The 23,976-nt window shown below is 39.7% G+C and overlaps 2 protein-coding genes, 2 long non-coding RNA genes and 1 other non-coding gene across 6 annotated transcripts; 4 read left to right on the forward strand and 1 right to left on the reverse strand.

Annotated features, from left to right (window-relative positions):
• The first annotated feature begins 802 nt into the window (after positions 1 to 802).
• LOC121755298 (3-ketoacyl-CoA synthase 4-like) lies at positions 803 to 2,552 on the forward strand. The gene has a single exon (XM_042150608.1). It carries the CDS (start codon positions 897 to 899, stop codon positions 2,400 to 2,402), a length of 1,506 nt encoding a protein of 501 aa, XP_042006542.1. The 5' UTR covers positions 803 to 896; the 3' UTR covers positions 2,403 to 2,552.
• Positions 2,553 to 7,339: 4,787 nt separating this feature from the next.
• Positions 7,340 to 9,008, forward strand: LOC121755336 (zinc-finger homeodomain protein 5-like). 2 transcript variants are annotated; one of them, XM_042150656.1, is made up of 2 exons: positions 7,340 to 8,230; positions 8,773 to 9,008. In XM_042150656.1, exons 1-2 carry the CDS (start codon positions 7,595 to 7,597, stop codon positions 8,806 to 8,808), a joined length of 672 nt encoding a protein of 223 aa, XP_042006590.1. In that variant the 5' UTR covers positions 7,340 to 7,594; the 3' UTR covers positions 8,809 to 9,008. The 2 variants fall into 2 exon arrangements, with proteins under 2 accessions (XP_042006590.1, XP_042006591.1); XM_042150657.1 differs by lacking the exon at positions 8,773 to 9,008 and adding an exon at positions 8,443 to 8,697.
• A 5,922-nt stretch (positions 9,009 to 14,930) lies between these two features.
• Positions 14,931 to 15,003, forward strand: TRNAA-AGC. Its single transcript has one exon. It is a non-coding gene; the product is annotated as a tRNA-Ala (tRNA).
• Positions 15,004 to 20,299: 5,296 nt separating this feature from the next.
• LOC121755366 lies at positions 20,300 to 20,757 on the reverse strand. The gene is made up of 2 exons (XR_006040703.1): positions 20,620 to 20,757; positions 20,300 to 20,544 (listed from the first exon to the last, which is right to left on the reverse strand). It is a non-coding gene; the product is annotated as an uncharacterized LOC121755366 (long non-coding RNA).
• Positions 20,758 to 20,946: 189 nt separating this feature from the next.
• On the forward strand, positions 20,947 to 22,915 carry LOC121755374. The gene is made up of 3 exons (XR_006040716.1): positions 20,947 to 21,075; positions 22,638 to 22,702; positions 22,857 to 22,915. It is a non-coding gene; the product is annotated as an uncharacterized LOC121755374 (long non-coding RNA).
• The last annotated feature ends 1,061 nt before the right edge of the window (positions 22,916 to 23,976 follow it).

Raw genomic sequence — 23,976 nt, forward strand, 5'->3', positions numbered from 1 at the left:
TCATTTATACTCACATTTTATTAGTACACTGCTAATACTCCTCATGTCCCATTAAAAATGAAATATTTTTCTCTTTGGATTGTCTTGTTAAAAATAAAAATAACAATCTCTCTACTTTTTCTTCTTTCTCTTCCTTTACTTTTTATTCATTAACTAACAAAACAACACTACACAAAATCCAGTACCGAAAACCAAATGTTTCATATTTAATGGAACGGAGGGAGTATATAAAAGTAGAATCTACATTCTAGTGACTTTTTCAACTACTTAACATTATATTTTTGACAAAATTTATTGGACGAAGTGAATAAATCCTAATCAATATCTTGTATTAAATTTGGCGCTTTTCAAAATTATATACTCCTTCCATCTACCAATAATCGTCTCATTTTGTCATTTTCACTGGTTTACCAATAAATGTCTCATTTTTTTTTGGTAATATATCTCACATTCCACTAATTTGATCTCTCTTATATTTTATTATAAAATAAATATTATATAAAAGTAGGACTTATTTCCCACTATTTTTTTATACACTTTTCATTACATTTTTTAAAACTCGGGTTCAATCAAACTAAGTCCACTAACCGAACACTAATATTTGAAATGTAATCAAAGATAAAATATATTTATACATCCCCATAAATATAAAATGAAATTATATTTAAATATGAACTAATAAGTTATAATAAAAAATTATAAAATATTTTAATAATGAATCACGACGGATCACGTGAGAAAGCATATGCTTTCTGCAATGCATTACCAAATTAGATTATAAAACTGTTTCCCAAAGGCAACAAACCTCTAATTTACCTCGTTAATAACAACAACATTATACATTTATACTACTCTCTCTACCCATCTTCACTTCACATCCAATTTCCCCACTCAAAATGGAAGGAGTGAAGGTGAATTCAGCCGAACGCGAGCACACCTACCGCCTCCCTGACTTCCTCCAAAGCGTGAAGCTGAAATACGTGAAACTCGGGTACCACTACCTGACATCCCACCTCCTCACCCTCTGCATCGCCCCTCTCATGATCCTCGTCCTCCTCCAGCTCACCCCCGACGACCTCCGCCTCCTCTGGGCCCACCTCCAGTTCCACCTCGTCTCCGTCATCTCCGCCTCCATGCTCGCCGCCTTCGCCTCCTCCTTCTACCTCCTCACCCGCCCCCGCCCCGTCTTCCTCCTCGACTACTCCTGCTACCGCCCCCGCGACGACCACAGCCTCCCCCTCCACTCCTTCGTCGACCGCCTCCGCCTCTCCGGCTCCTACGACGACTCCTCCGTCGAGTTCCAGCGCAAAATCTTAGAGAAATCCGGCCTCGGCGACCGCACGCATCTCCCCGAGGCCATCCTCATGATCCCTCCCTCCCCCACCATGAAGGCCGCCAGGGAAGAAACAGAGCAGGCCATCTTCGGCGCCTTCGATTCCTTGTTAGCCAACACCAAAATCAACCCCAAGGACATCGGCATCCTCGTCGTGAACTCCAGCCTTTTCAACCCCACTCCGTCGCTCTCCGCTGTCATCGTCAACAAATACAAGCTCAGGGGCAACATTAAGACCTTCAATTTAGGCGGGATGGGATGCAGCGCGGGCGTGATCTCCGTCGATCTCGCCAAAGACATGCTCCAGCTCCACCGGAGCACATACGCCGTCGTTGTGAGCACGGAGAACATCACTCAGAATTCCTACCACGGCGTGAAGAAATCGATGCTGATTGCCAACTGCCTGTTCAGAGTCGGCGGCGCGGCGATCCTCCTCTCGAATAAATCTTCTGATAAAAGGAGATCGAAATACGAGCTCGTCCACGTGGTGCGGACGCATAAAGGGGCGGACGACAAGGCGTTCCGGTGCGTGTACCAGGAGGAGGACGAGGAGGGGAAGACGGGGATATCGTTGTCGAAGGATCTGATGGCGATCGCGGGAGGGGCGCTGAAGACGAACATCACGACGCTGGGGCCGCTGGTGCTGCCGGTGAGCGAGCAGCTGCTGTTCTTCGCGACGCTGGTGATGAAGAAGGTGTTTGGGAGGAAGAATATGAAGCCTTACATCCCGGATTTCAAGATGGCGTTCGAGCACTTTTGCATCCACGCGGGAGGGAGGGCGGTGATCGATGAGCTGGAGGCGAACCTCCAGCTGTTGCCAGTGGATGTGGAGGCGTCGAGGATGACGCTCCACAGGTTTGGCAACACGTCGTCCAGCTCGATTTGGTACGAGCTGGCGTACGTGGAGGCGAAGGGGAGGATGAGGAAGGGGAACAGAGTGTGGCAGATTGCGTTTGGGAGTGGATTCAAATGCAATAGTGCTGTGTGGGTTGCGCTCAACAATGTTCAACCCCCCAAAAATGGACCGTGGGAGGATTGCATACATGACTATCCACTCAAACTCAATTGATCCATCCATGCATCATTAATTTATGTTTGCTTCATTACTACCCTACTACTACTATTTCATTATTATGTAATCCTGAATTTCATTATGCTTACTTAATTTTTGTTGTGTTTTTTTTTTGTAATGTTATGAAATAATAGTGTGTTTTTGCAAGAGATTTGAGTACTGTATCAAAGAAAAAGCTTAAAGAACATCGCAAGAAATACAAATTGATCCACAAACAGGAGAGATGAGAGAAATTAAAGGGAGGAGGCAATGCTACTTTTTGTCTCTTTTTTTTGAATTTGAAGATACGTACATGTGATGTGAGAGGAGTGAGTGTTCGTCTATACTCTATAGTGAGTTAAATTATTGTACTAGGACTAGGAGTACTATAATTTATTCATATGTATTATGTACTGTATGCTAAAACGACAAGCATATACCAAGATGCGATCTGATCTCTTTGACGAATTTTATTCTGTAACATACATATTTTACTGCTCATATATTTTTCAACAACAATATATTATGACCGGATTCTATATTCAAAACTTGTCGGATTAGAGCTTTATGTACCTACGAAAATGTTGGCCCATAAATATATAATGGGTAGTATGATACAAAAACATTATTTATGATTATCATTATTATTTAGTTCACGTTAATTTTATTTTTTCAATTTATCCAATTAATTTTGATTCTAATACCTTAAATTTTTTATTGATAATATTAATTTTACAAGTTGCATAAAAAATTAAATTCAATTTGTCCATTTTCTCTATAACTTTAAAAAATTAAATAAAAGAAGGAGTCAAAATTTATATTATTATATTTGTTAAATTAATTTTGTCAATGATGATTTTTAAAAAATATCATAAAAACGTAAACTAAACGAGAACAATGTTAATGAAACGATGACATGGTAGATCAATACAAATATTGAGTTTTACTATATTTTAATTTATAGAAACGAATGCTTTTCGTGTTGAGTCATTCTATTTTTAAAGATTAAGTAAATTTATAAAAGTGATGTAAAATATACAATAGGTACCAATCGAAAGATCTATAACCTTAAACATATTAGAGAAACTATATATTGTAATATATTTCAACTTGCTGGCTGATTTTTTCATAAAGGCGATTATAATTGCATTTGTACTCAACGTACTCAATTTTCCGAATAAGTATACATTTATTCTAAGACAAAAAGTTGCCATGAATTTCAACTTTTTATTCAATAAAGTCAAAAATGAATTTCTCTCATCCCCACGATACTCCATTAACCGGAGCTTTTAGCTTTATTAGGCTGTCATTTCCCACGACAAATATAAATAATGGATTTGGTGGTGAAATTACTTGTGAATCTACACAATTGAAAACAAAAAGTTCTTTGTTTAGAAATTAAACAGTACTAAAACATTTGCATCGCTGAATGCATTGCGCGGGATAAACAGCGCAACACATAATCCCAAACCATAAAAAAATGATTTAATTAATTAATAGAGTATAAAAAAATTTCGTATGTGCTCGAATAATTAACTAGTTCCTAGAAATTGCAATATTATATGTTAATACTTAAAAATTATCGGGAATAGATAGAATTAATATTCCAGCATCTTGTTAGATGATGGTCCTATTCATTTTGAATTAGTGAAGATTTTAATTAATACTTGCTATTTGCATCTTATTCGGTGTGTTATGGATGGTTATGTCATCCGCAACGTTGTCTCTTATCCATCTCTTAACCGTCTCATCTCTTAACTATTCATGAGCTCTATTGTACTTTTCACTCCATCTCTTAATTAAGAGACATAACCTGCAACCCTCCATCTCTTATCCGTCTCTTAACCATCTCATCCCTTAACTATTCATTCAATTTCATTTTTTATTTTTATTTCCAATAAATTCAATTAATAAAAACACACTTCATTAAATAAAATAAAATTACAACTTAAAATCCTAAAAAAAATACATAATTAAATTCGTGGCAAAATAAATAAAAAAAGACATAATTTAAAATACAATTTTATAGAAATTATAAAAACTACTCGGCCGACAAATCATTTCCCGAGGGAGGCGGTGGAGGCTGAATACCAAGGTGTCCCCCCAGATACACAATGCCGACATGATGGGCTTGAAATTGGGCAGGCGTCATGCGGGAAGTGTCCGCCATCGTGGCGATGAAGTACATGGACATTAAGGAGGAGGGCGGCCCTTGGGAGCCCTCCTGGCTTGATTCGTCTCGGCCCCTCCTCCCTCTAGCCGCCTTCGCCGCCTTGGTCTCTTGCGGCCGACGGCGTCCACGGGAGGACCCCCTGCATAGTTCGTCGTGCCCTCAACCTCCTGCGAGGCAACCTCTTGTGCGGCGCTGCCCGAACCGCCACCACTAGACGAGTATTGGCCACCCGCAGTGTACTTCGTGCGCTTCGAGGTCGAGCCCGAGCTGGACCGGACACCGCCGGCCCACCTTTCCTCGTCTTTGACGGCCTCCCAAATATCGACATGTCTGAATTCTTTGCCGGTGTCGTCGAAATAGACTCGCAAAGCCGATCTCAAAATGTCGGCTCCCGTGGCTCCGCTTTGGTAATGAGCCGCTTCGTTCTTGTAGATGCCGCAAAATTTTTTGACCTCTCTGTCGACTCGGTCAAAGTAAGCTCAGAGCATCTTCAATGTGCGGCGGTGGGACCCCTTCGGCTTAATCTCGTTGTAGGCCTCGGTGACCTTTTCCCAGAAGCACTTCCGGGTTTGTTGATTCCCGACGATGAGATCGTACGAGACGCTGATCCAGGCGTTGTACACAGCCATCATGTCCTTGCGGCTGTACGGACGCCGACCTACATCCTCCTCCTCCTCGGCCGTCTCTGCCTCCGCCTCTTCCTCCACGGCGTCGAATGCCCTGGAGCTTCCACCGCCTCGTCCTTCTTCCGGAGTGGGTTCATCCGGACAATCCTCCCGAATTTGGGATAATCCCTGCGAATACCTCGGGGTGGAGGGACGATCGTATGCATCACCATCAAAATAGGGTGGTTGGTACCCCGCCGGCGTCGGCGAGCCCTGGGAGCCCGGCGTCGACGAACCGGAACCGGAACCACCCAAGACATTGTACATGCCCTCCAGTCACCAAACGCGTTGATGTCAAACCCGCCGGAGCCGCCCTCGTTTCCGTCGCCGGACATTTTGTGATGAAAATTGGAGAGGTTAGATGAAAATTGGAGAGGAATTGGAGATGATTTGTGAAGAATAGATGTGTGTTTGTGTGTGTAATGAGGATGAAATAGGAGTCTTTATAGAGTAAAAAAATTTAAAAAAAGGTCGAAAAACGGTAATATTACCGTTTTCATTTTAAATTTTTTTTATTTTATTAAATTCGTTTTTTTTAAAAAATAATTTATTGCGTCAGCGTGACGAAGCCCACTCGCGGGCCAGCGAGTGGGAGTCACACGTGGCGCTAGCTCGCGCCACGTGGAGCAGGCGCGTGGCGAGCCAGTCCGCGAGACGTCTCAGTGGGATGGGCGTCTCGGCGAGACCGGGACGAGACGGGGCGTTGCAACGCGTCTCGCCGCCGTCTCGTCTCGGCGGGACGAGATACAAGCCATCCGCGGGAAGCGTTGCGGGTGGCCTTAGTCACTTTTAGTAGTTGAAGAAGTGTGTGAGGAATGAGTGTCTTGTTAAACACGTGTAATAGTACTTAAGTTGAATCTAAGCCATTTTGGAGGACAATTTATTTAATTATTTATTTTTCACGTGTAATAGTACTTAAGTTGAATCTAAGCCATTTTGGAGGACAATTTATTTAATTATTTATTTTTCATAAGAGTAGTATATTCTTTTGCAGTGCACACCAGGTTAAATTTTGACGATTAAGATCATCTCCAATTATACACCAAAACTTATTTGTAGAGTAGACAATTTCTCCAATCATACATTAAACACAAACTCATTTTTTAGGTTTTCAATGGAATAACACCATATTTGGTGTTACTGCAAATTTTTTGTTAGAGAAATACCCAAAAATAATGTAAATTTTAAATATGATGTAGTTTGTTGGAGTAAAATTATTTTTTAGTGTAACATATACTCAAAAATAAGTTTGAATTTAGCGTAAATGGTTGAATAGGATCACATAACTAATCCAATACAATGACGAAAGAATCAAATGGTAACTCACGTCTTCCGTGATAACTAACTACTGTATTATAATGATTGAAAATAGAAAAATGATATTGATATTCTATCAATAGTAACTATATTTGCTTATATAAATGCCCTAGGTAAATTTTTGTTAATAAAAATGCATGATTTGTTGGATTTGGATTGTCGTGACTAAAATTTGGTCTCTAGTTATGCATTAATCACAATTATACGTATATAAAAATTTTAAAATCGGACAAAATGATACGTCAACTTTAATTTAACTGGACTTGTTTGTAGGAAGAAAATCAGAAAAAATGAAATTTATATATTTATATTCAAAAATAAATTTTTAAAAAATATATTAAAAGGACGTGTATTTAGAAACAAAAATAACCTTTTAATAATAAGGTTTGCATTCAAACGAAAACAATATCAGCATGTTTTAATTTATAAACTTCTCACTATTAAATGTTACGTAGTATAGGTCCATGTAAAAATGTGTTACTAGGAATGCAGATGGGCGAGGGTTTGGGGTAAAGCCCATACCAACATTGTTTTTCATTCCTCACGTTGTTTTTCATTTGGGCCTAGAGACGATAGTGGATCTTAATTTGGTCCTACTTTTTTTATTTAAATCCATGTTTTAATTGAATATTTATATAAAGATATTTCTGTTTATTTTGGTTACATCTTATTGTTATGAAGGTAAGATGGGTTGAGTGAAAATACAAGAAGTAGTCCTATAAGTTATAACTATTCCTAAATGGGAAATGAAGATAAGAAATAGGGGGGCATTAATGAATGGGTGGGATGGGGCCATGTGGCAGAACGAACATGACTCTGTCGGCCTTCTTTCTTTCTTTCTCTTCTGCGTCGATTCTTGTTTTCTTCTTCTCACTCTTCCCTTTCTCACTCTCAGCTTCATTACAAGCAACCAACCTGTCTCTTGTTGGAACCCCAGCAACACCACCATTTAATTACAATTCCCCATCATTTTCTTCTCATTTCTCATCTCATACAATGAAATCATCTTAGAGTTAGACCCTTCGCCGAGGAGAAGAAATATATAAACTCCCGTCATGTCATTAAGTGGTGGTGAAGAAAAAGATATCATGAGCGGAGGCGAGTCGAGACCGAAACCCGCCAACCCGAGAGTCAGCTACCGCGAGTGCCTGAAGAACCACGCCGTCAACATCGGCGGCAACGTCACCGACGGCTGCGGCGAGTTCATGCCCGGCGGCGACGAGGGCTCCCTCGAGGCCCTCAACTGCGCCGCCTGCTCCTGCCACCGCAACTTCCACCGCAAGGAGCTCCACCACCACGCCTCCGCCATGGTCCACCCGCTCCAGCTCACTCCGCCATTGCCCTCTCCCCACCACCACCGCGCCGCCGCCTCGGCGATGCAGCCGATCAGGATGGCTTTCGGCGGCGGAGATTCCTCGAGCGAGGAGCTGAACTTCAGCGCCTTCCATCTGAACGCGGTGGCGCCGGCGCCACCGCAGAAGAGGTTCAGGACGAAGTTCAGCGCGGCGCAGAAGGAGAAGATGCTGGAGTTCGCGGAGAAGGTGGGGTGGAGGATTCCGAGAGAAGACGACGCGGAGATGCAGAGGTTTTGCGCCGAGACAGGAGTGAAAAGGCAGGTTTTCAAGGTTTGGATGCATAACAATAAGACTATTTCTTCTTCTTCCAATAAAACCACCACCATCTTTCCAAATGTAAGTTAGTAATGGATTTTTCCAGATTTCCTATTTATGTTACTCTTCACTATTTCATTTAATCACTCCTCCACTATGGATTTCAGTTTTCATGAATGCATGCTAATTATTGCTATCCTTTGTATTTTTCCTACTCAGATTTTTAGGGTGAATTAACAATTAAGTAAGTAGTATATTGTACTAGTACTAAATTTCAAACCATAAAATCATAGTGGTTGTAGATTTCTATCTGTGCGACGTGGAGGTTGAATTATTATAAGTTCAGAAGAGGAACATGGGCATGCTGTGAGTTGAGGGAGCACCCATTATTCATAATTGGTTCCAGGAAATTTTCATTAATCATTATCTTTCTGTCACTTTATTTATTTCATTTCGATTTACTTCAGAAAGCCCTTGATGTACGAATGATTCTATTGGTCCACTTTTTTCTCTCTTCAATATAGTTTTAGTAGTATCATTGTTATTCATATTTTTTGTTTAGTTTTAAATTTTGGAGTGAACTACGTCAAAAATCTCTAACGTTTTCATTTGTGTCACTGCAGGCCCCTAACAAAAAAAAAATCGCCAGACAACCCTAACCTTAAACATAATCACATATTATATATTTGTAGCCATTTTTCGGACCAAAATGCCCAAATGCCTTCAGGGGCATTTTAGTCAACTTACCAAAAACCTGTACACCTACACTGCAGACCTCCACTGCCTTGGAGACCTACCCTCTGTAATGTCATGTCATATTTGAGACCTTGATGATTAAATTTATTATATTCTAAACAAACCCTCTGAATTAACTAAAGTAAGAGCATCCACAACCATGCTCTTGCCAGCGAGCACGGTTGTGGCCCGACGTCACTATTCCTGCCTGCTCTCTGGCAAGAGCACAACACCCACAACTAGGGCTGGAAATTTTTGACACGACACGATAACATGACATGAACCGATACGAAATTAATGGGTTTGGGTCAGAGCTTATTGGGTTCGTGTCCTTATCGGGTCGACCCATTAAGGACACGAAAATTTCGTGTCGTGTTCGTGTCGGGTTTGTGTTATCCGTTAGCAATACATGTTCGTGTCGTGTTCGTGTCGGGTTCATGTTATCCGTTAACAAATAATATTTTAATATTATTAATTCTTATTATTTTTATTTTTCAATATTTATTAAATTGACTCTCATAGTCTCGTATGTTCATATCTCATTTAAATCATTTAAATATTTAATCACTTTCCAATACGTGTTGTTATCGTGTCGTGTTGACCCGAAGTGGTTCGTGTCGTGTTCGTGTCTGAGGGTAGCGGGTCGTGTTCGTGTTCGTGTTCGTGTTTTAGGTTTTCTTAACGGGTCGTGTTCGTGTTTGTTGTTATCGTGTTCGTGTCGTTATCGTGTCGACACGATAACGACCCGACACGCACGATTTGCCACCCCTACCCACAGCTGTGCTCCTCCGCAAGGACGAGCACAATTCAATTTAAAATTCAATTAAACAAAAATATTTCCATAATATGAAAATTCATTAAAAAACCGAAATAACATTACTAATTACAAATAAATTTAAAAAGACATAATTAAAATCCTAAAAATTAAAAATTACATAATTAAAATCCTAAAATTAAAAAAACCACTACTCGTTGCCGAATTTCGCCCACATGTGTTTGATTAGGTCTTCTTGTAGCTGAATGTGGGTTCGGGTATCGCACATTGTGTGCCTTGTCTCGATCCTCTGGCCAACCGTCGTATGCGCACCTCGGCGTGGGGGAGACCTCGCGGTTGAGCTTTCGGCTCCATCCTCGTCGTAGAAGCTAGCCGCCATCGGTCCTTCGTCGGCTATAATCATGTTGTGTAAGATAATACACGTGAACATGATGTCGGCGATATTATTCACGTACCACAGCCTAGCCGGGGCCTTCACAATATTGAATCGGGCTTGAAGGACCTCGAAGGTTCTTTCGACGTCTTTCCGCGCGGACTCTTGACGCTGCTCAAAACAACCCGTCTCGGGTCGTGCTGGTTACTGAGCGTCTTCTCGAAAGTCGACCACCTTGGGTAGATACCATCGGCGAGATAGTAACCCATGTTGTATGTAGTTCCGTTGACGGTGAAGTCGATCGCCGGTGCTACACCATTCATCACATCATTGAAGAGTGGTGAAGAATAAAGCACATTCAAGTCGTTGTTGGATCTGGCAATGCCGAAATATGCTTGCCAAATACATAGGCGGTAGTCGGCGACCGCCTCAAGGATAAGTGTTGGGCCGCCGCCTTTGTGACCGCTTAAGTGTTGCCCCCTCCAAGCAGTCGGGCAATTCTTCCACCTCCAATGCATGCAGTCAATGCTGCCAAGCATTCCGGGAAAGCCATGGACTGATTCGTGAAGACGAAGCAACCGTTGGGAATCATCGGTGGTGGGTACCGGAAGGAATTCATCACCGAAAGCTGAACGAACGCCCTCGCAAAAATTCTTTAGACAAAGGATTCCAGTGGACTCACCAACATGCAAATACTGGTCGAAGAGGTCGGCCGTTTGCCCAGTAGCGAGTTGTCGGATGGCACACGTACACTTCTGCAACAGCGTGATACTTTACCGGCCGGCTGCATCTGGACCTGTTTGGAAGAATTCAACACGTGCGGACAATGTGTTGACAATTCGCATGAACATGCGCTTTGACATGCGAAAACGGCGTCTGAAGTAATCTGCCGGAAACTGCGGCTAGTCGGCAAAATAGTCGGCAACGAGCCTTTCGTGAGCTCCCTCCCGGTCACGATCGATGTAGCGGCGAGTTGATCTAGTTCGTTGAGGAGGAGGAGCGGGGGTATTCGCCGCGACGTATGCTTCGTAAGCGGCCCGATGTTGTTCGTAGTATTCTTGTTCTTCGCGCTCCCCTTCCGCCATAAGATGGGTGAAATCCATTTGAGGTTTTGAGTGAGGGATGAATGTGTTGATAGTTTCTATGAGAATTATGAATGAGAGATGAATGAGAGATGATTTGAAGTGATAAATGGATGATGAATGTGTGTATTTATAGATGATTTTGGGGGAAAAATAAAAAAAATCAGAAAAAGGGCAAAAAAACGGCCATATTTTTGTGATTTGGAAAATATTTTTTTTATTGTTTGTATCATTTTTAAAATTAAATAACGAATTTTAAATTAAAAAAATCAAAGGCAACGGCTATGCCGTTGCCCAATCGCGTGCCGCCACGTCGCCAGCGGCGTGAGCGCAGCGGCGGCGAGCCTCGTCCTTGCCAGCGTCCACCGTTGTGCATGCTCTAATACTTGTATCAAGTCATGCCTATAAATTGTAGTACTACTACAACAAATAATACATCGAATTAATTTACATGCATGTGCATGTACAACCTATGTATGTATAGTTTGTCTATTTTATTAATTTTTAAACCAATTTACACTAGATCATTTAGTCCTAAATCGACATAATTAAAATTATTCCATAACAATTCCATCCTAAAATTTTAAATTTATTAATTTATCCCCAACATTCTCAAAATTTTCGACCTACTAATCTATCAAATCTACTCAATTATTTTTCATATATTTACTTCTAAAATTAAAAATTTGTGTATATTAAAAAGTGAAATAAAATCAATAAGCTTAAAAAGGTTAGAACAAAATTATTGAAAATTAGAGATAAATTTGATAATTTTAAACTTTGAGATGAATCTGATGAAACAACTAAAAACAAGATAGATTCGATACAATTTTAAGTCAATAAATTTGGTCAAAACTTTGCTCAAAAAGTGTTTTATGGGGTATTTTATTATTTTGTATAAATGCAAATTCTCACCATTATTTTGTGAATTTACACTCATGCTTCAATTGTTCATAAAATAAGATATAGTATTAATTACTTTCTCCAATTGCAAACTCTGATATTTTGTGAATTTTGCAATGTCATATACAGATATACTATCAATTATTCTTAAATACAATAAATGCTACACAATTTTGCAATTGTGGATCCAACTTTATTCTTAAATACAATAAATGATGCACAATATGTCTAATCGCCAACCATCACTGAAATGACTGGAGCAGGAGGAGGCGAGGGCACGACCATGGAGGTCTGTCGGTGCTGCGAGCGGTGACGGAGCGGAAGACGGTGTCGCCGAGTTTGTTTTGTGTGAGCAATTCTGGGTGAGATTGAATGCATCTAGCATAAAATTTGGTTTCCAATAATGCCCTTATTCTATTTTTGTTAATTAAATATGAAAGATTTGGTGTCTTTATTTTTAGCCTTTGGATTGATATATTGTATGGTTGTGATTTATTGTCTAGTTATATATTAAAAATTAGTTAGACCTTGATCACTCCTCTATTATATTATACTAATAAATTTTATTTTATACTGCAATAAATATTTTAGAGGTTTGACCCTAAAAACTTGAAACTTTTTATGAGCTGTTAAGATACACTTTCGTACATAAAAACGCATTCGAAATCACTAAAAACTTGAACATATTAAACAGAGATATGAAGTGATCTTACCTTACTAATTAACACACATTTTATGTAAACGTAACATTTTTAAGAAAATAAATTAACATTTAGTAATATTCTTCCCCCGTCTCAACTCAAGTGATTGATTTCGTCTCAACTCAAGTGATTGATTTCTTTTCGGCCGCTATTTTGCAAAGATGATAATAAATAGTTAAAGTGGAGAAAAAGTAAAGTAATAGAGAATAATATAGAAGTACGTCGTATATACATTATCCTCTTAGTTACTTTAATTTCTCTGCACTTTAAATATTTATTATCGTTTTTCCAAAACACGTGTTGAAAAGTAATCAATCACTTAATATGAGATAGATGGAGTGTAAGTTTTTGAAATTGACAAAAGATATTGTAAATTCGCGATCCTCTTAAGGATCATTAGCAATGGGGCGCCCTAAGGCGCGCCACGTCAGCAGTTTTATCCTCCTACCTCCCCATCTGCAGTGGGGCGCCCTAAGGTGCGCCCTATGGCACGCCACATCATCATTTTATTGTTTTGTTTAATTAATTTAACTGTTTTCAAATAACAAGTAACGAGTAAATAAAAAACGGTCTAAATAACATCGACGAAGTTTTAATAAAAAAAAGTTACATCATTGAACTAATAAAAAAAAACTAAGTCGGACCAATTCCGCGGGCAATGCGCCCCTGCGCTAAACGTAGGACTATTGGGGCTTGAATCTATTTCGTAGTAATTATGTAAATGTAAGTTTTGAAAATGAAATCGCGTGAAATAAAATGTTACAAATGAACGGTATTTATAAAAAAACGAAACCACGTGTCATCGTCCGCGGTCTATCGTCCGCGACCTCCACAATGGGGCGGACGATGGCCATCGTCCGCCATCGTCCGCGACAGCCGCAATGGGGCGGACGATGGCCATCGTCCGTGCTATCCTCCGCGACCGAAGTATAGGGCGCGACTATCGTCTGCGCCCTATGGCGCGCACCCGCAATGGGTGCGGACGATGGATGGCGCGGACGATGCGCGCCAACGGGCGTGCCATCGTCCGCCCATTGCGGATGCTCTAAATTATTATGCATGTTTTTACTAAGTATTTGTGAAATTTAAATAAATAACTAAAAATTACATAAATAAAATTCCAAAAATACGGAAAATCAGAATCGCAACCACTTATCTTGGTGATGATTTGGGTTCAGAAAAAATACACCGACCGTTACGGGCGGTTCGAACCGGATGCAAGTCCGTGAACACTTGAATTATGAATGTTAAGTACAGCAGTGATGTCAGCTAAAATAGGATGTTTTGAAGTTTGAATCAATAGCAACACGTCAGTCGAATCACGAGCAACACTTCAATTTCTGCCTAATCATGCACCCATCAATACTTAGCTAACATCTCTCTGCGTATTTTTGTGCCGTATATTATTGGTATACTTTTACCATTGTGTTGAATTATAATACATTTAGCGATTTAAAAATATAGTGAGATAAAATTATAGAAATTCATTTATGTTGGGAGGAGTGGCATAATTCTAAGGCACAACAATAAACAAACCTCCTAAATTGGCAAAATGTATAGCACCTAATGTAGGCGAATCAATGATGACATGATAATGAGAAACTACAATAGAAAATATCAACACTAAAATTTTACGTGGAAAACTCTCTTTAATGTGAAGAGATAAAGGTGACGAGACCCATCTGTCTACCAAATCCACTATCATTAAAGACAGAATACACCCAAGAAGTTTACAGTAATATCTAATTCTCAATAACACAGCGATTGCACTAGAAACTCAACACAACTTAAAAAAGTTGAAATAAAAATATGAAGAAACTGCGGTCACGTTCAAAAATTCATAACTGAAGATCCAAACGTTCAAATTCTATTTCACTCGGTTAACATGAAGCTCGGTGAGTCTTCCGATCTGACAACATTTGAACCTCTGATCGTGTCTAAAACCAAGGCTGCGCAGTCCAAAAACTTAGATAGCGCTCTTTCTCTCTTGTTTCTTTCTACACGTTTTTAATAGAACAAATTAACTTTGAATTTAAGAGAAAGCTAAAAAAGAATAAACACAAAAACTATGACATTCGTTAGATATTGAGATTCCTTATGCATCATCATAAAATAAACTCTACACTTTTAAAGGCAAATCCAATTTCAACATAACAAAAGAATGCCAATTTTACATTATATATAATTATATTAATAGAAAGTTAACACCAATGGGGATGTAGCTCAGATGGTAGAGCGCTCGCTTAGCATGCGAGAGGTACGGGGATCGATACCCCGCATCTCCATTTTTTAATAGTATCATTTTTCCATATCTCTGTAACATAAATTTACTACTATTATTTATCCAATTAGTAGTTGTAATATTATGTGTGTATATATTCTTATACAGCAATCTCTACATTTATGAACACGAACATATGATATTGACAATCCATTGTTCTTTACTCTCAGTGAGTCAATTTTATTGGGGTATCTTCGAATTAAATGAGTCTCATATTCTTAGAATCTTAGTCAACAGAATTATGGAGTTGGGAACATAGGGTAAACAATTTATTTATGTGTAAAGTGGTTGAGTTTATTAAAATTGGTAGGTTTTTCTGTGTAAAAAGTAATAGAGTATTTTTTTCGGATTAGGTCACTTATATCAGGAGATAATAAGCAGAAATGTTTTTGAAAACTTTCCACCAAACAGAGTTACAGAACAATTATACGACTAAAAGACAACTTTGAACTTAATAAAACTGTTTTTTTTTACATCATATGCAATTAATCACACAAGGATATAAAGCAAAACTTAAATTTAAATTTTACGATGAGTGCATTGTGTCATATTGCAGGTCGAATCTGCATTTAGTATGGAACAAAACAATGGTTTCACTAAAAATAACAAAAGAGATGAGTGAGGAGCCCATTTTCTGTGTTATTTAGAGCATCCGCAACGCGGTGCCGTCGCCGTTCCTATGCCGTTCCGGAGGAACGGTTTCGCGGCGGCACGCGTTGCAGCGTGCGTTCCGTCGCCATTCCGTGCCGCCACCGTTCCCATGCCGTGCCGCGTTTCGTTCCTCCGGAACGCGGAACGAAACGTTCCGCCACGCGCCGAGGCGACGTGGCGGACTCCCATTCGACGCGTGAAGCCCACTCGCTGCCCCGCGAGTGGGCTTCGTCCCGATGACGCAATAATTCATTTTTTTTAAAAAAAATTCGAATTTAATAAAAAAAAAAATTTTTTTTTTATTAACGGTAATGAGACCGTTAATTTTATAGCCGTTTTTTTTTTTAATTTATTTATTTACTCTATAAATACTCCTATTTCATACTCATTTCAATCACAAACACACATCTATTTCTCTCTATTTCCACCCCAATTTTCATCTCAAATCAACTCTATTTTCCTTCTCCCAAATTTAATCAAACTAATGGATCCTTATGAACAAATGCGTCAAATATTGGAACAATCACTTGAAGAAGATCGACGACGGGAGGCGGAAGAAGCCGCTCCGCCCCAACGTCGCTCCCGTACGTACATCCATCGTAACCGGGAGGAAGCCGCCACAAGGTTAGTACGCGACTACTTCTGCGATAACCCGGTTTGGGGAGATACGTACTTCCGTCGCCGTTTCCGCATGGGGAAACCGTTATTTCTCCACATCGCGAATACTTTGGCAGCCCGGGAAGAGTTCTTCCAGGAAGGGTTCGACGCGGTCGGACGTCCCAGCCACACGACGCTGCAGAAATGTACTGCAGCAATCCGCCAGCTTGCGACTGGACAAACGGCCGACATGTTCGACGAATACCTCCACATCGGAGATAGCACTGGGCGAATGTGCTTGCTCAAATTCTGCAAAGGCATCCGGGCAGCCTTCACCGACGAATTTCTCCGGAGGCCAAGCACGGCCGATTGTCAGTTCCTTCTCGACCTTCACGAAACAGTGCACGGATTCCCAGGGATGCTCGGCAGCGTCGATTGCATGCACTGGCAATGGAAGAATTGCCCGGTGGCGTGGAAGGGGTCCTACACGAGCGGCCACAAAGGTACCCACCCAACCGTTATACTCGAGGCTGTTGCCGACTACCGCCTTTGGATCTGGCACGCGTACTTCGGGGTCCCCGGGTCGAACAACGACGTAAACGTGCTCAACCAGTCCGACCTCTTGACCGAAGTTTTGGATGGTAAAGCGCCGGCCATCAACTTCGTCGCCAACAATCGGCTTTATAAAATGGGGTACTATCTCGCCGATGGCATCTACCCGAAGTGGCCTACCTTCGTGAAGACGTGCAGTGGGTCTGCGAACCCAAAGCAGGCTCTTTTTGCGCAGAAGCAGGAGGCTGCTCGCAAGGATGTGGAGAGGGCGTTCGGGGTTCTCCAAGCGCGCTTCAACATCATCAAAGCCCCGGCTCGTACGTGGTTCATGGAGAACATGGTCGACATCATGTATACGTGCATAATCTTGCACAACATGATTGTCCAAGACGAAGGACCCGAGGCGGGAAATTGGTTCGACCCCGAATCCCCCGGAAGCTCAACCGCAAGTAGTCCGCCTCGAAGTGGAGCGCATCCGTCTATACAAGAACGGTTATCTATTCGTGCAAGGACACGCGACTCTAGCGCCCACACCCAACTCCAACATGATCTAATTGAGCACATTTGGGCAAACTTTGGCGGATGAAATTATTAAAATTGTGTACTTTTATTTTTTTATGATTTTAATTGTGTGCTTTTTATTTTTTTAAGTTTAAGTTGTAACTTTGTTTTAATGTTGTGTGTTTTTTAATAAAATGTGTTTGTTTTTTTAATTGAATTGAGTTGAAATTAAAAAAAAATGAAATTGAATGAATAGTAATTTAAGGAACGGTTAAGGAACGAGGGTTGCAGGTTCCGTTCCTTAGTTAAGGAATGGAGTAAAAAAGTACAGTGGGGCCCTCAAATAGTGGTTTAAGGAACGGTTTAGGAACGGTATAGGAACAGCGTTGTGGATGGCCTTATGTATGTCTTGTTTTAATTTTAGATCGATTCTTTATCTTTGTTTTTTTGTGTCTTGTGTCTGGATTGCACCATTAAGGTTGAAGTGGGAGACAATAAAGCTGATTTTCTCAAAAGAGAAAGATAGTACTAAGATACTTAGGGCACCCGCAACGCTGTGCCGTTGCGGTTCCTATGCCGTTCCGGCGGAACGGTTACGCGGCGGCACACGTTGCAGGCTCCGTTCCGTCGCCATTCCGTGCCCATGTCGTTCCTATGCCGTGTCGCGTTCCGTTCCGGAGGAACGCGGAACGAAACGTTCCGCCACGCGCCGAGGCGACGTGGCGGCCTCCCATTCGACGCGTGAAACCCACTCGCTGCCCCGCGAGTGGGCATCGTCCCGGTGACGCAATAATTCAATTTTTTTTTGCAACGGTAATGTGACCTTTTTTTATATCCGTTTTGTATTTTATTTATTTATTTATTTACTCTATAAATACTCCTATTTCATACTCATTTCAATCACAAACACACATCTATTCCTCTCTATTTCCACCCCAATTTTCATCTCAAATCAACTCTGCTTTCCTTCTCCCAAATTTAATCAAACTAATGGATCCTTTTGAACAAATGCGTCAAATATTGCAACAATCACTTGAAGAAGATCGACGACGGGAGGCCGAAGAAGCCGCGCCGCCCCAACGACGGTCCCGTACGTACATCCATCGTAACCGGGAGGAAGCCGCTGCAAGGTTAGTACGCGACTACTTCTGCGATAACTCGGTTTGGGGAGATACGTACTTCCGTCGCCGTTTCCGCATGGGGAAACCTTTATTTCTCCACATCGCGAATACTTTGGCAGCCTGGGAAGAGTTCTTCCAGGAAGGGTACGACGTGGTCGGCCGTCCCAGCCACACGACGCTGCAGAAATGTACTGCATCAATCCGTCAGCTTGCGACTGGACAAACGGCCGACATGTTCGACGAATACCTCCACATCGGAGACAACACTGGGCGAATTTTGGGGGATGAAATTATTAAAATTGTGTACTTTTATTTTTTTAGGATTTTAATTGTGTGCTTTTTATTTTTTTAGGATTTTAATTGTGTGCTTTTTATTTTTTTAAGTTTAAGTTGTAATTTTTTTTAATGTTGTGTGTTTTTTAATAAAGTGTGTTTGTTTTTTAATAAAGTGTGTTTGTTTTTTAATAAAGTGTGTTTTTTTAATTGAATTTAGTTGGAAATAAAAAAATGAAATTGAATGAATAGTAATTTAAGGAACGGTTAAGGAACGGTTAAGGAACGGTTAAGGAACGGAGGGTTGCAGGTTCCGTTCCTTAGTTAAGGAATGGAGTAAAAAAGTACAGTGGGGCCCTCAAATAGTGGTTTAAGGAACGATATAGGAACGATATAGGAACAGCGTTGTGGATGGCCTTAAAATTGATCGTAGGCACGTACATTAATGATGAAACTATATAAAAAGCTGCAATATTTCACAACATGCACTAATTCATTTCCGTGTAATTGAAGAATGTTTTAATTACAGCTTGAGTATATTTTGTACGCCATATTGTTTAAGTCCAGTTAGTTATAACAAACCTAAAAAGTTTTTTTTAGGGAGTACATTATTTTTATCTATCAAAACCAAATTAGATCTTGCAAAAGTGGAGTATCCAGGATTTTTGATATGGGGTGCAAAAAATAATTATACTCAGAAATAAAATTTCAAAACATGACTAATCTTTTTTTTTCTCTTTGTTTTGTTTTATCAATTGTTCTATTAGTATTTGAAATATAATCTTTTTCTTTATTTTTTTATTAAAAAACTTATTTTAAATAAAAATAAATTATATACTAGTGTCACTTAGACGATGAATTATGGATTTGAAATACACGTATTAATGTTTTGTTTTGTTACTTAGGAATATAGTATTATGTAGATATGAATATTATGAGATGAGAGTTTTATAATTACTAATTTATGATACTTTCATGTTAGTAATTAAACTTGAATTTATTGTAAACAATTATTAAAGTTTGCTTTATATTAGTCATATATGTATTTACTAAAAATAATATATTTAATGAAAACTAAATATGAATTGATAAACAAAATTAAATTGAAAAAGAGGTGGTATATATTTAAATAAAGTTAATTGGAAGAAAAAAGCCAATTGAGAAAGAAAGAGTAGGAAAAAAGAGCTTGGAGAAGGCTCGAACCCAAGCCTATGCCTTCAAGATGAGAACGTTTAGCATTGGGTCATAGATAGCTTTTGTTAATCTAAGACTACGTATAGTATTAAACATCACAGTTTTGGAGGTACAACTGTACCCTCTTGTTCCCAGATGTATACATCACCGTACAAAAGACATCTAAAAATTATTTTAGAGCATATTTTATTAATTTTAGAACGTGTCCCAATTGCTTTCAATGTCACTTCACCTAATTTTCGTATTATACATTTTTCTTTTGCTGAACAATTGGTGATGCGATTTATCACAAGTTTTATTTATAAATTTATTCAAAGCAAAAAAGGGGATGTAGCTTAGATGGTAGAGTGCTCGCTTAGCATGCGAGAGGTACGGGGATTGATACCCCAAGAAATTTAAAATATAAAGTCTAACTATAAAATAAAATGTCTATATTAAGTTTCAAACCATCTTCGAAAAATTTAAAATACAAAGTCTAACTATAAAATAAAAATTTATGCATCTTCGAAAAAAGGAAATTTAAAATACAACGCAAATGTTCTTTCGGGCTTTCTCTTTCCAACCCAAGTTACACCTCCCTTCACAGCCCAGTGGGCTGAGGGTACCTCCAGCTCGAACGGCCTGCACAGCCCACACTTCCCTTCCTGACCTGTAAACTACAAAAAGGTATTTTAATGCATATATATACACGAGAATTAAAGGAAACTTCCTGTAAGAGAAATGGAACAAACTTGTTTTACTTATAATGCAGCTAGAGCCTCCTTTTTGTCAGCCCCTACACTCTCTTCCCCTTCCAACAGCCGTCTCTCTCTCTCTTGTACCTGCAATAATCAAACAAAGTGTATTAATACAAGAGTGTTTGTATCCAGACTAAAAACAAAAAAAATAAACAAAAGTAAGATGAAGATCATCAAAGAGATCCTGCTGCAATGAGAAAAACAAAGGAGGAGATCAGCCCATTTATAACACCACGACTACACACCATGTACTACAAATAACAGCCATCAAGTCCAGAGGCTGCAGGTTTTCCAGATTCCAATATATATGTACACACATGTCTCCTTTCAGTTTCACAGTTTCTCTCTTTCACCACTTCCAATCAATTCTAAAGAGAAACCAAGTGAGAGGGTGAAGCTTCGAGGAGAAGTTGCTGTGATTTTCTTTTAACTAACAGAAGAAGCATCAAGGTAAACTCTTTCACCACAATTTCTTATCAAGCATGTTAGGAAATCAACACTTAACGACACAGCATACTAGGATAAGGAATAAATTGATACCACAATAGCACCTTTAATTCTAATACTTTTCTTTCCAAACCAGAAGTACTTAGAGCATCCACAGTGGTTATAGTCCAGCAATAGCCCGGCCATAGCCTAGCCACAAACTCCTCCTGCCACATCATCAATACTAAAAATTCTCCTGCCACATCAGAAATAGCCCAGCCATAGCCTAGCCATATCATAAATAGCCCAGCCACATCAATAGCCACATCACTAATAACACAATATACGAAATTTAATTTACGAGACATATACGGGAAACATTAATAATACTATTTTAATTTTTAAAAAAAGTACAATAAATTTAAAAAAGTACAAAAATTTTAAAAAATTACAAATCGCGTATATATAGTGTTTCGAAAAATAAAAATAAAAATAAAAAATCCGCTGGGCTATGCGCTGGGCGATCCGGGCTCTGCAATGGAGCCGAGCGGATCGCCCAGCGGATTTTGACCGCCTAGCATTAGGCGAAATTGATTTCCGGAAAACCGCTCGGCGGTTTTCGGCTCCTCCAATGGTTCGCCTAGCGACGGCGCTCGGCTAGGCGGTGCGCTAGGCGCCATTGTGGATGCTCTTAAGGAACTGAAATGGAACAGAAGAAAACGTAATTTCCTCTTAAGCTTTAGATCACATAACAGCAATACTTCTCTGATGCTCCTGATAAAAGGATTTAGGACCTAGAGCAGATCCCTCCAATCAAACTTAGATCACCAAGTAACAATAATAAACTAAGTGGTGGAAAATTAAAGGACTTAGCTTTAAAAAGGGGGGGGGGGGATCTGTCAGACTTAGCCTTAGGAGCTTTGGCGGCGGAGTTGCACCTATGTGTAGCCGCCGAGAAAGAGAGAGAGGCAGAGGGAGTGACGGAGGTGTGAGCAGCAGAAGGGGCTGCCTGACCGAGCAACGAACGGCGTCGGTCGACCGCGAACGGAGAATTCGCTGGAGAAGACGAGAGATTAAAGAGGCGTTGACCGATAGTTCTAGGAGCCTTGTGGTTGGGCTGTTTCTTTTGTTGTTGGGCCATTTTTTAAGTTAAACTTGGACAAGAAGGTTTAATTAATGTTTGGGCTGGAGTGTGAGGTGGTTTTGGGCTGAAATTAATATAGGATTGTTTGTTATGGTAGTTCATGAGATTAAAATAGACGGGCCTCGGTAGTGGGTCACAAATTAAATCCCTACACCGTCGAATGGTCAGGATTAAATCCCCGGATTTAGTTGAGTTGTAGAAACTTTCAGATTTTTGTTAATTTAGACGTTGAATAAATCACATGGAAAATAACACTCCCAAAGTTAATGAAATTACTTCTTATTTTTTTATTAAATCACCCTATTTAATTAATGTTCGAAGACCCTAGAACTTTTAGAAAATAAGGACAAAAAAATAAAAATAAAATGAACACGCACTTAGGACGCATTCATGTTTAGGTTTTCTTGACTTCTTAATGTCTAATTAAGTATTTTTTCTAAAGGGAGGTCTTTGGACGTCGTTTAAGACCAAGTCGAGGAACTTTCGGTTAAGGAATTGCATTTTGAGGTGGGCATTTCTTACTAAAATGTGAACTTGCCCTTTTAGCATGATTATTTGAAAATTATGCTATACATGTTTTTGTCATGCCATGTTTTTGTTTTATGAATACCTATCTGCTTGGCTATGCCAATTATGTTTAATCGAATTCGGGTCTCTGTAGGGCCGCAAACCCTACTCGGATTAGTGTACACATATGGAGATCTTGAACTAGCCTTCGAGTTGGCCGGTCCAGTGACCATCGTGGAATGTGGCCACATTCCCGGTTCACATACGTTTCAGATATGGTATCTATGTTATATGATTGCGCAATCAATTTTTACGAATGAAAGTAAATTTTAGTGACTCGGGCCTTTTAAGTTAATACCCCGTGTTCATTCAACTGTGGCTGACAAAACTTTTTACGAAAATTATTTTCGGCAATGTACTCACAACGTATATCAAATACTCAGCCCTGCATGTCTTTTCTTAACGTGCAGGTTGAACGTGGGCGAGGGGCGAAGGTGTTGAGCAATGGTGATAATAAGTAGCACTAGGATACCCAAAGAAGTGTGTCTTCGCACATACTTCTCTGTTTTGGACTCTTCCGCTGCACTGGTAGTTATGTATGAATTTCTCAGACCTAGTTATCGTTCTCTGATTTTGATTGACCATGTACCACTTTCGTACTTGAAACTTATGTTTGAACTTGACTCACTATCTATGCTTACTGCTTTCAATCTTCAAGTTTTATTTAGTTACGATAAAGCCACGTTCACTATCACTAGTAAGATGTAGTCGTGACAAAATGTTTGAATTCTCTTAGTATATAGTATAGGATAAAATATAGTTGAATATTTTTCAAAGTCTCATATCGACAAGTGTCCTATCATTTAATTTGGGATATAGTTTAACATGAGAAAATGCTTCTTCATTTCAACTTTTATAAAACCATTATAAATAAAAATTAATTTTTTTAGTATTAATTATTTGTAAATAAATCACCAGACTATATGTGGTATATTTAAATTTCAGCAGGTCTTATCACTGCTCAAATTATTTGTCCTGATTAGTCTTTCACGATGAAGACGATTCACATGCGGTCATGCGGATATCATAGAGTTGGATGCCATTCTAAACTAGTTGGGCTCCTAATTGATTAGTGTTTGTTTTGGTAAGAGATCTCATACCAAAGATTATAATTTCACAAGGAGAGGTGAAGCTGGGTACCAAGTTGGTGAATATTTTTGTTTTTATCTTTTCTTTCCCCTTCCATTTTTGTGTGTGGAAGGATTGTATTAATT

The sequence above is a fragment of the Salvia splendens genome, chromosome 11 (assembly GCF_004379255.2).
Source record: "Salvia splendens isolate huo1 chromosome 11, SspV2, whole genome shotgun sequence".
Lineage (NCBI taxonomy): Eukaryota > Viridiplantae > Streptophyta > Magnoliopsida > Lamiales > Lamiaceae > Salvia > Salvia splendens.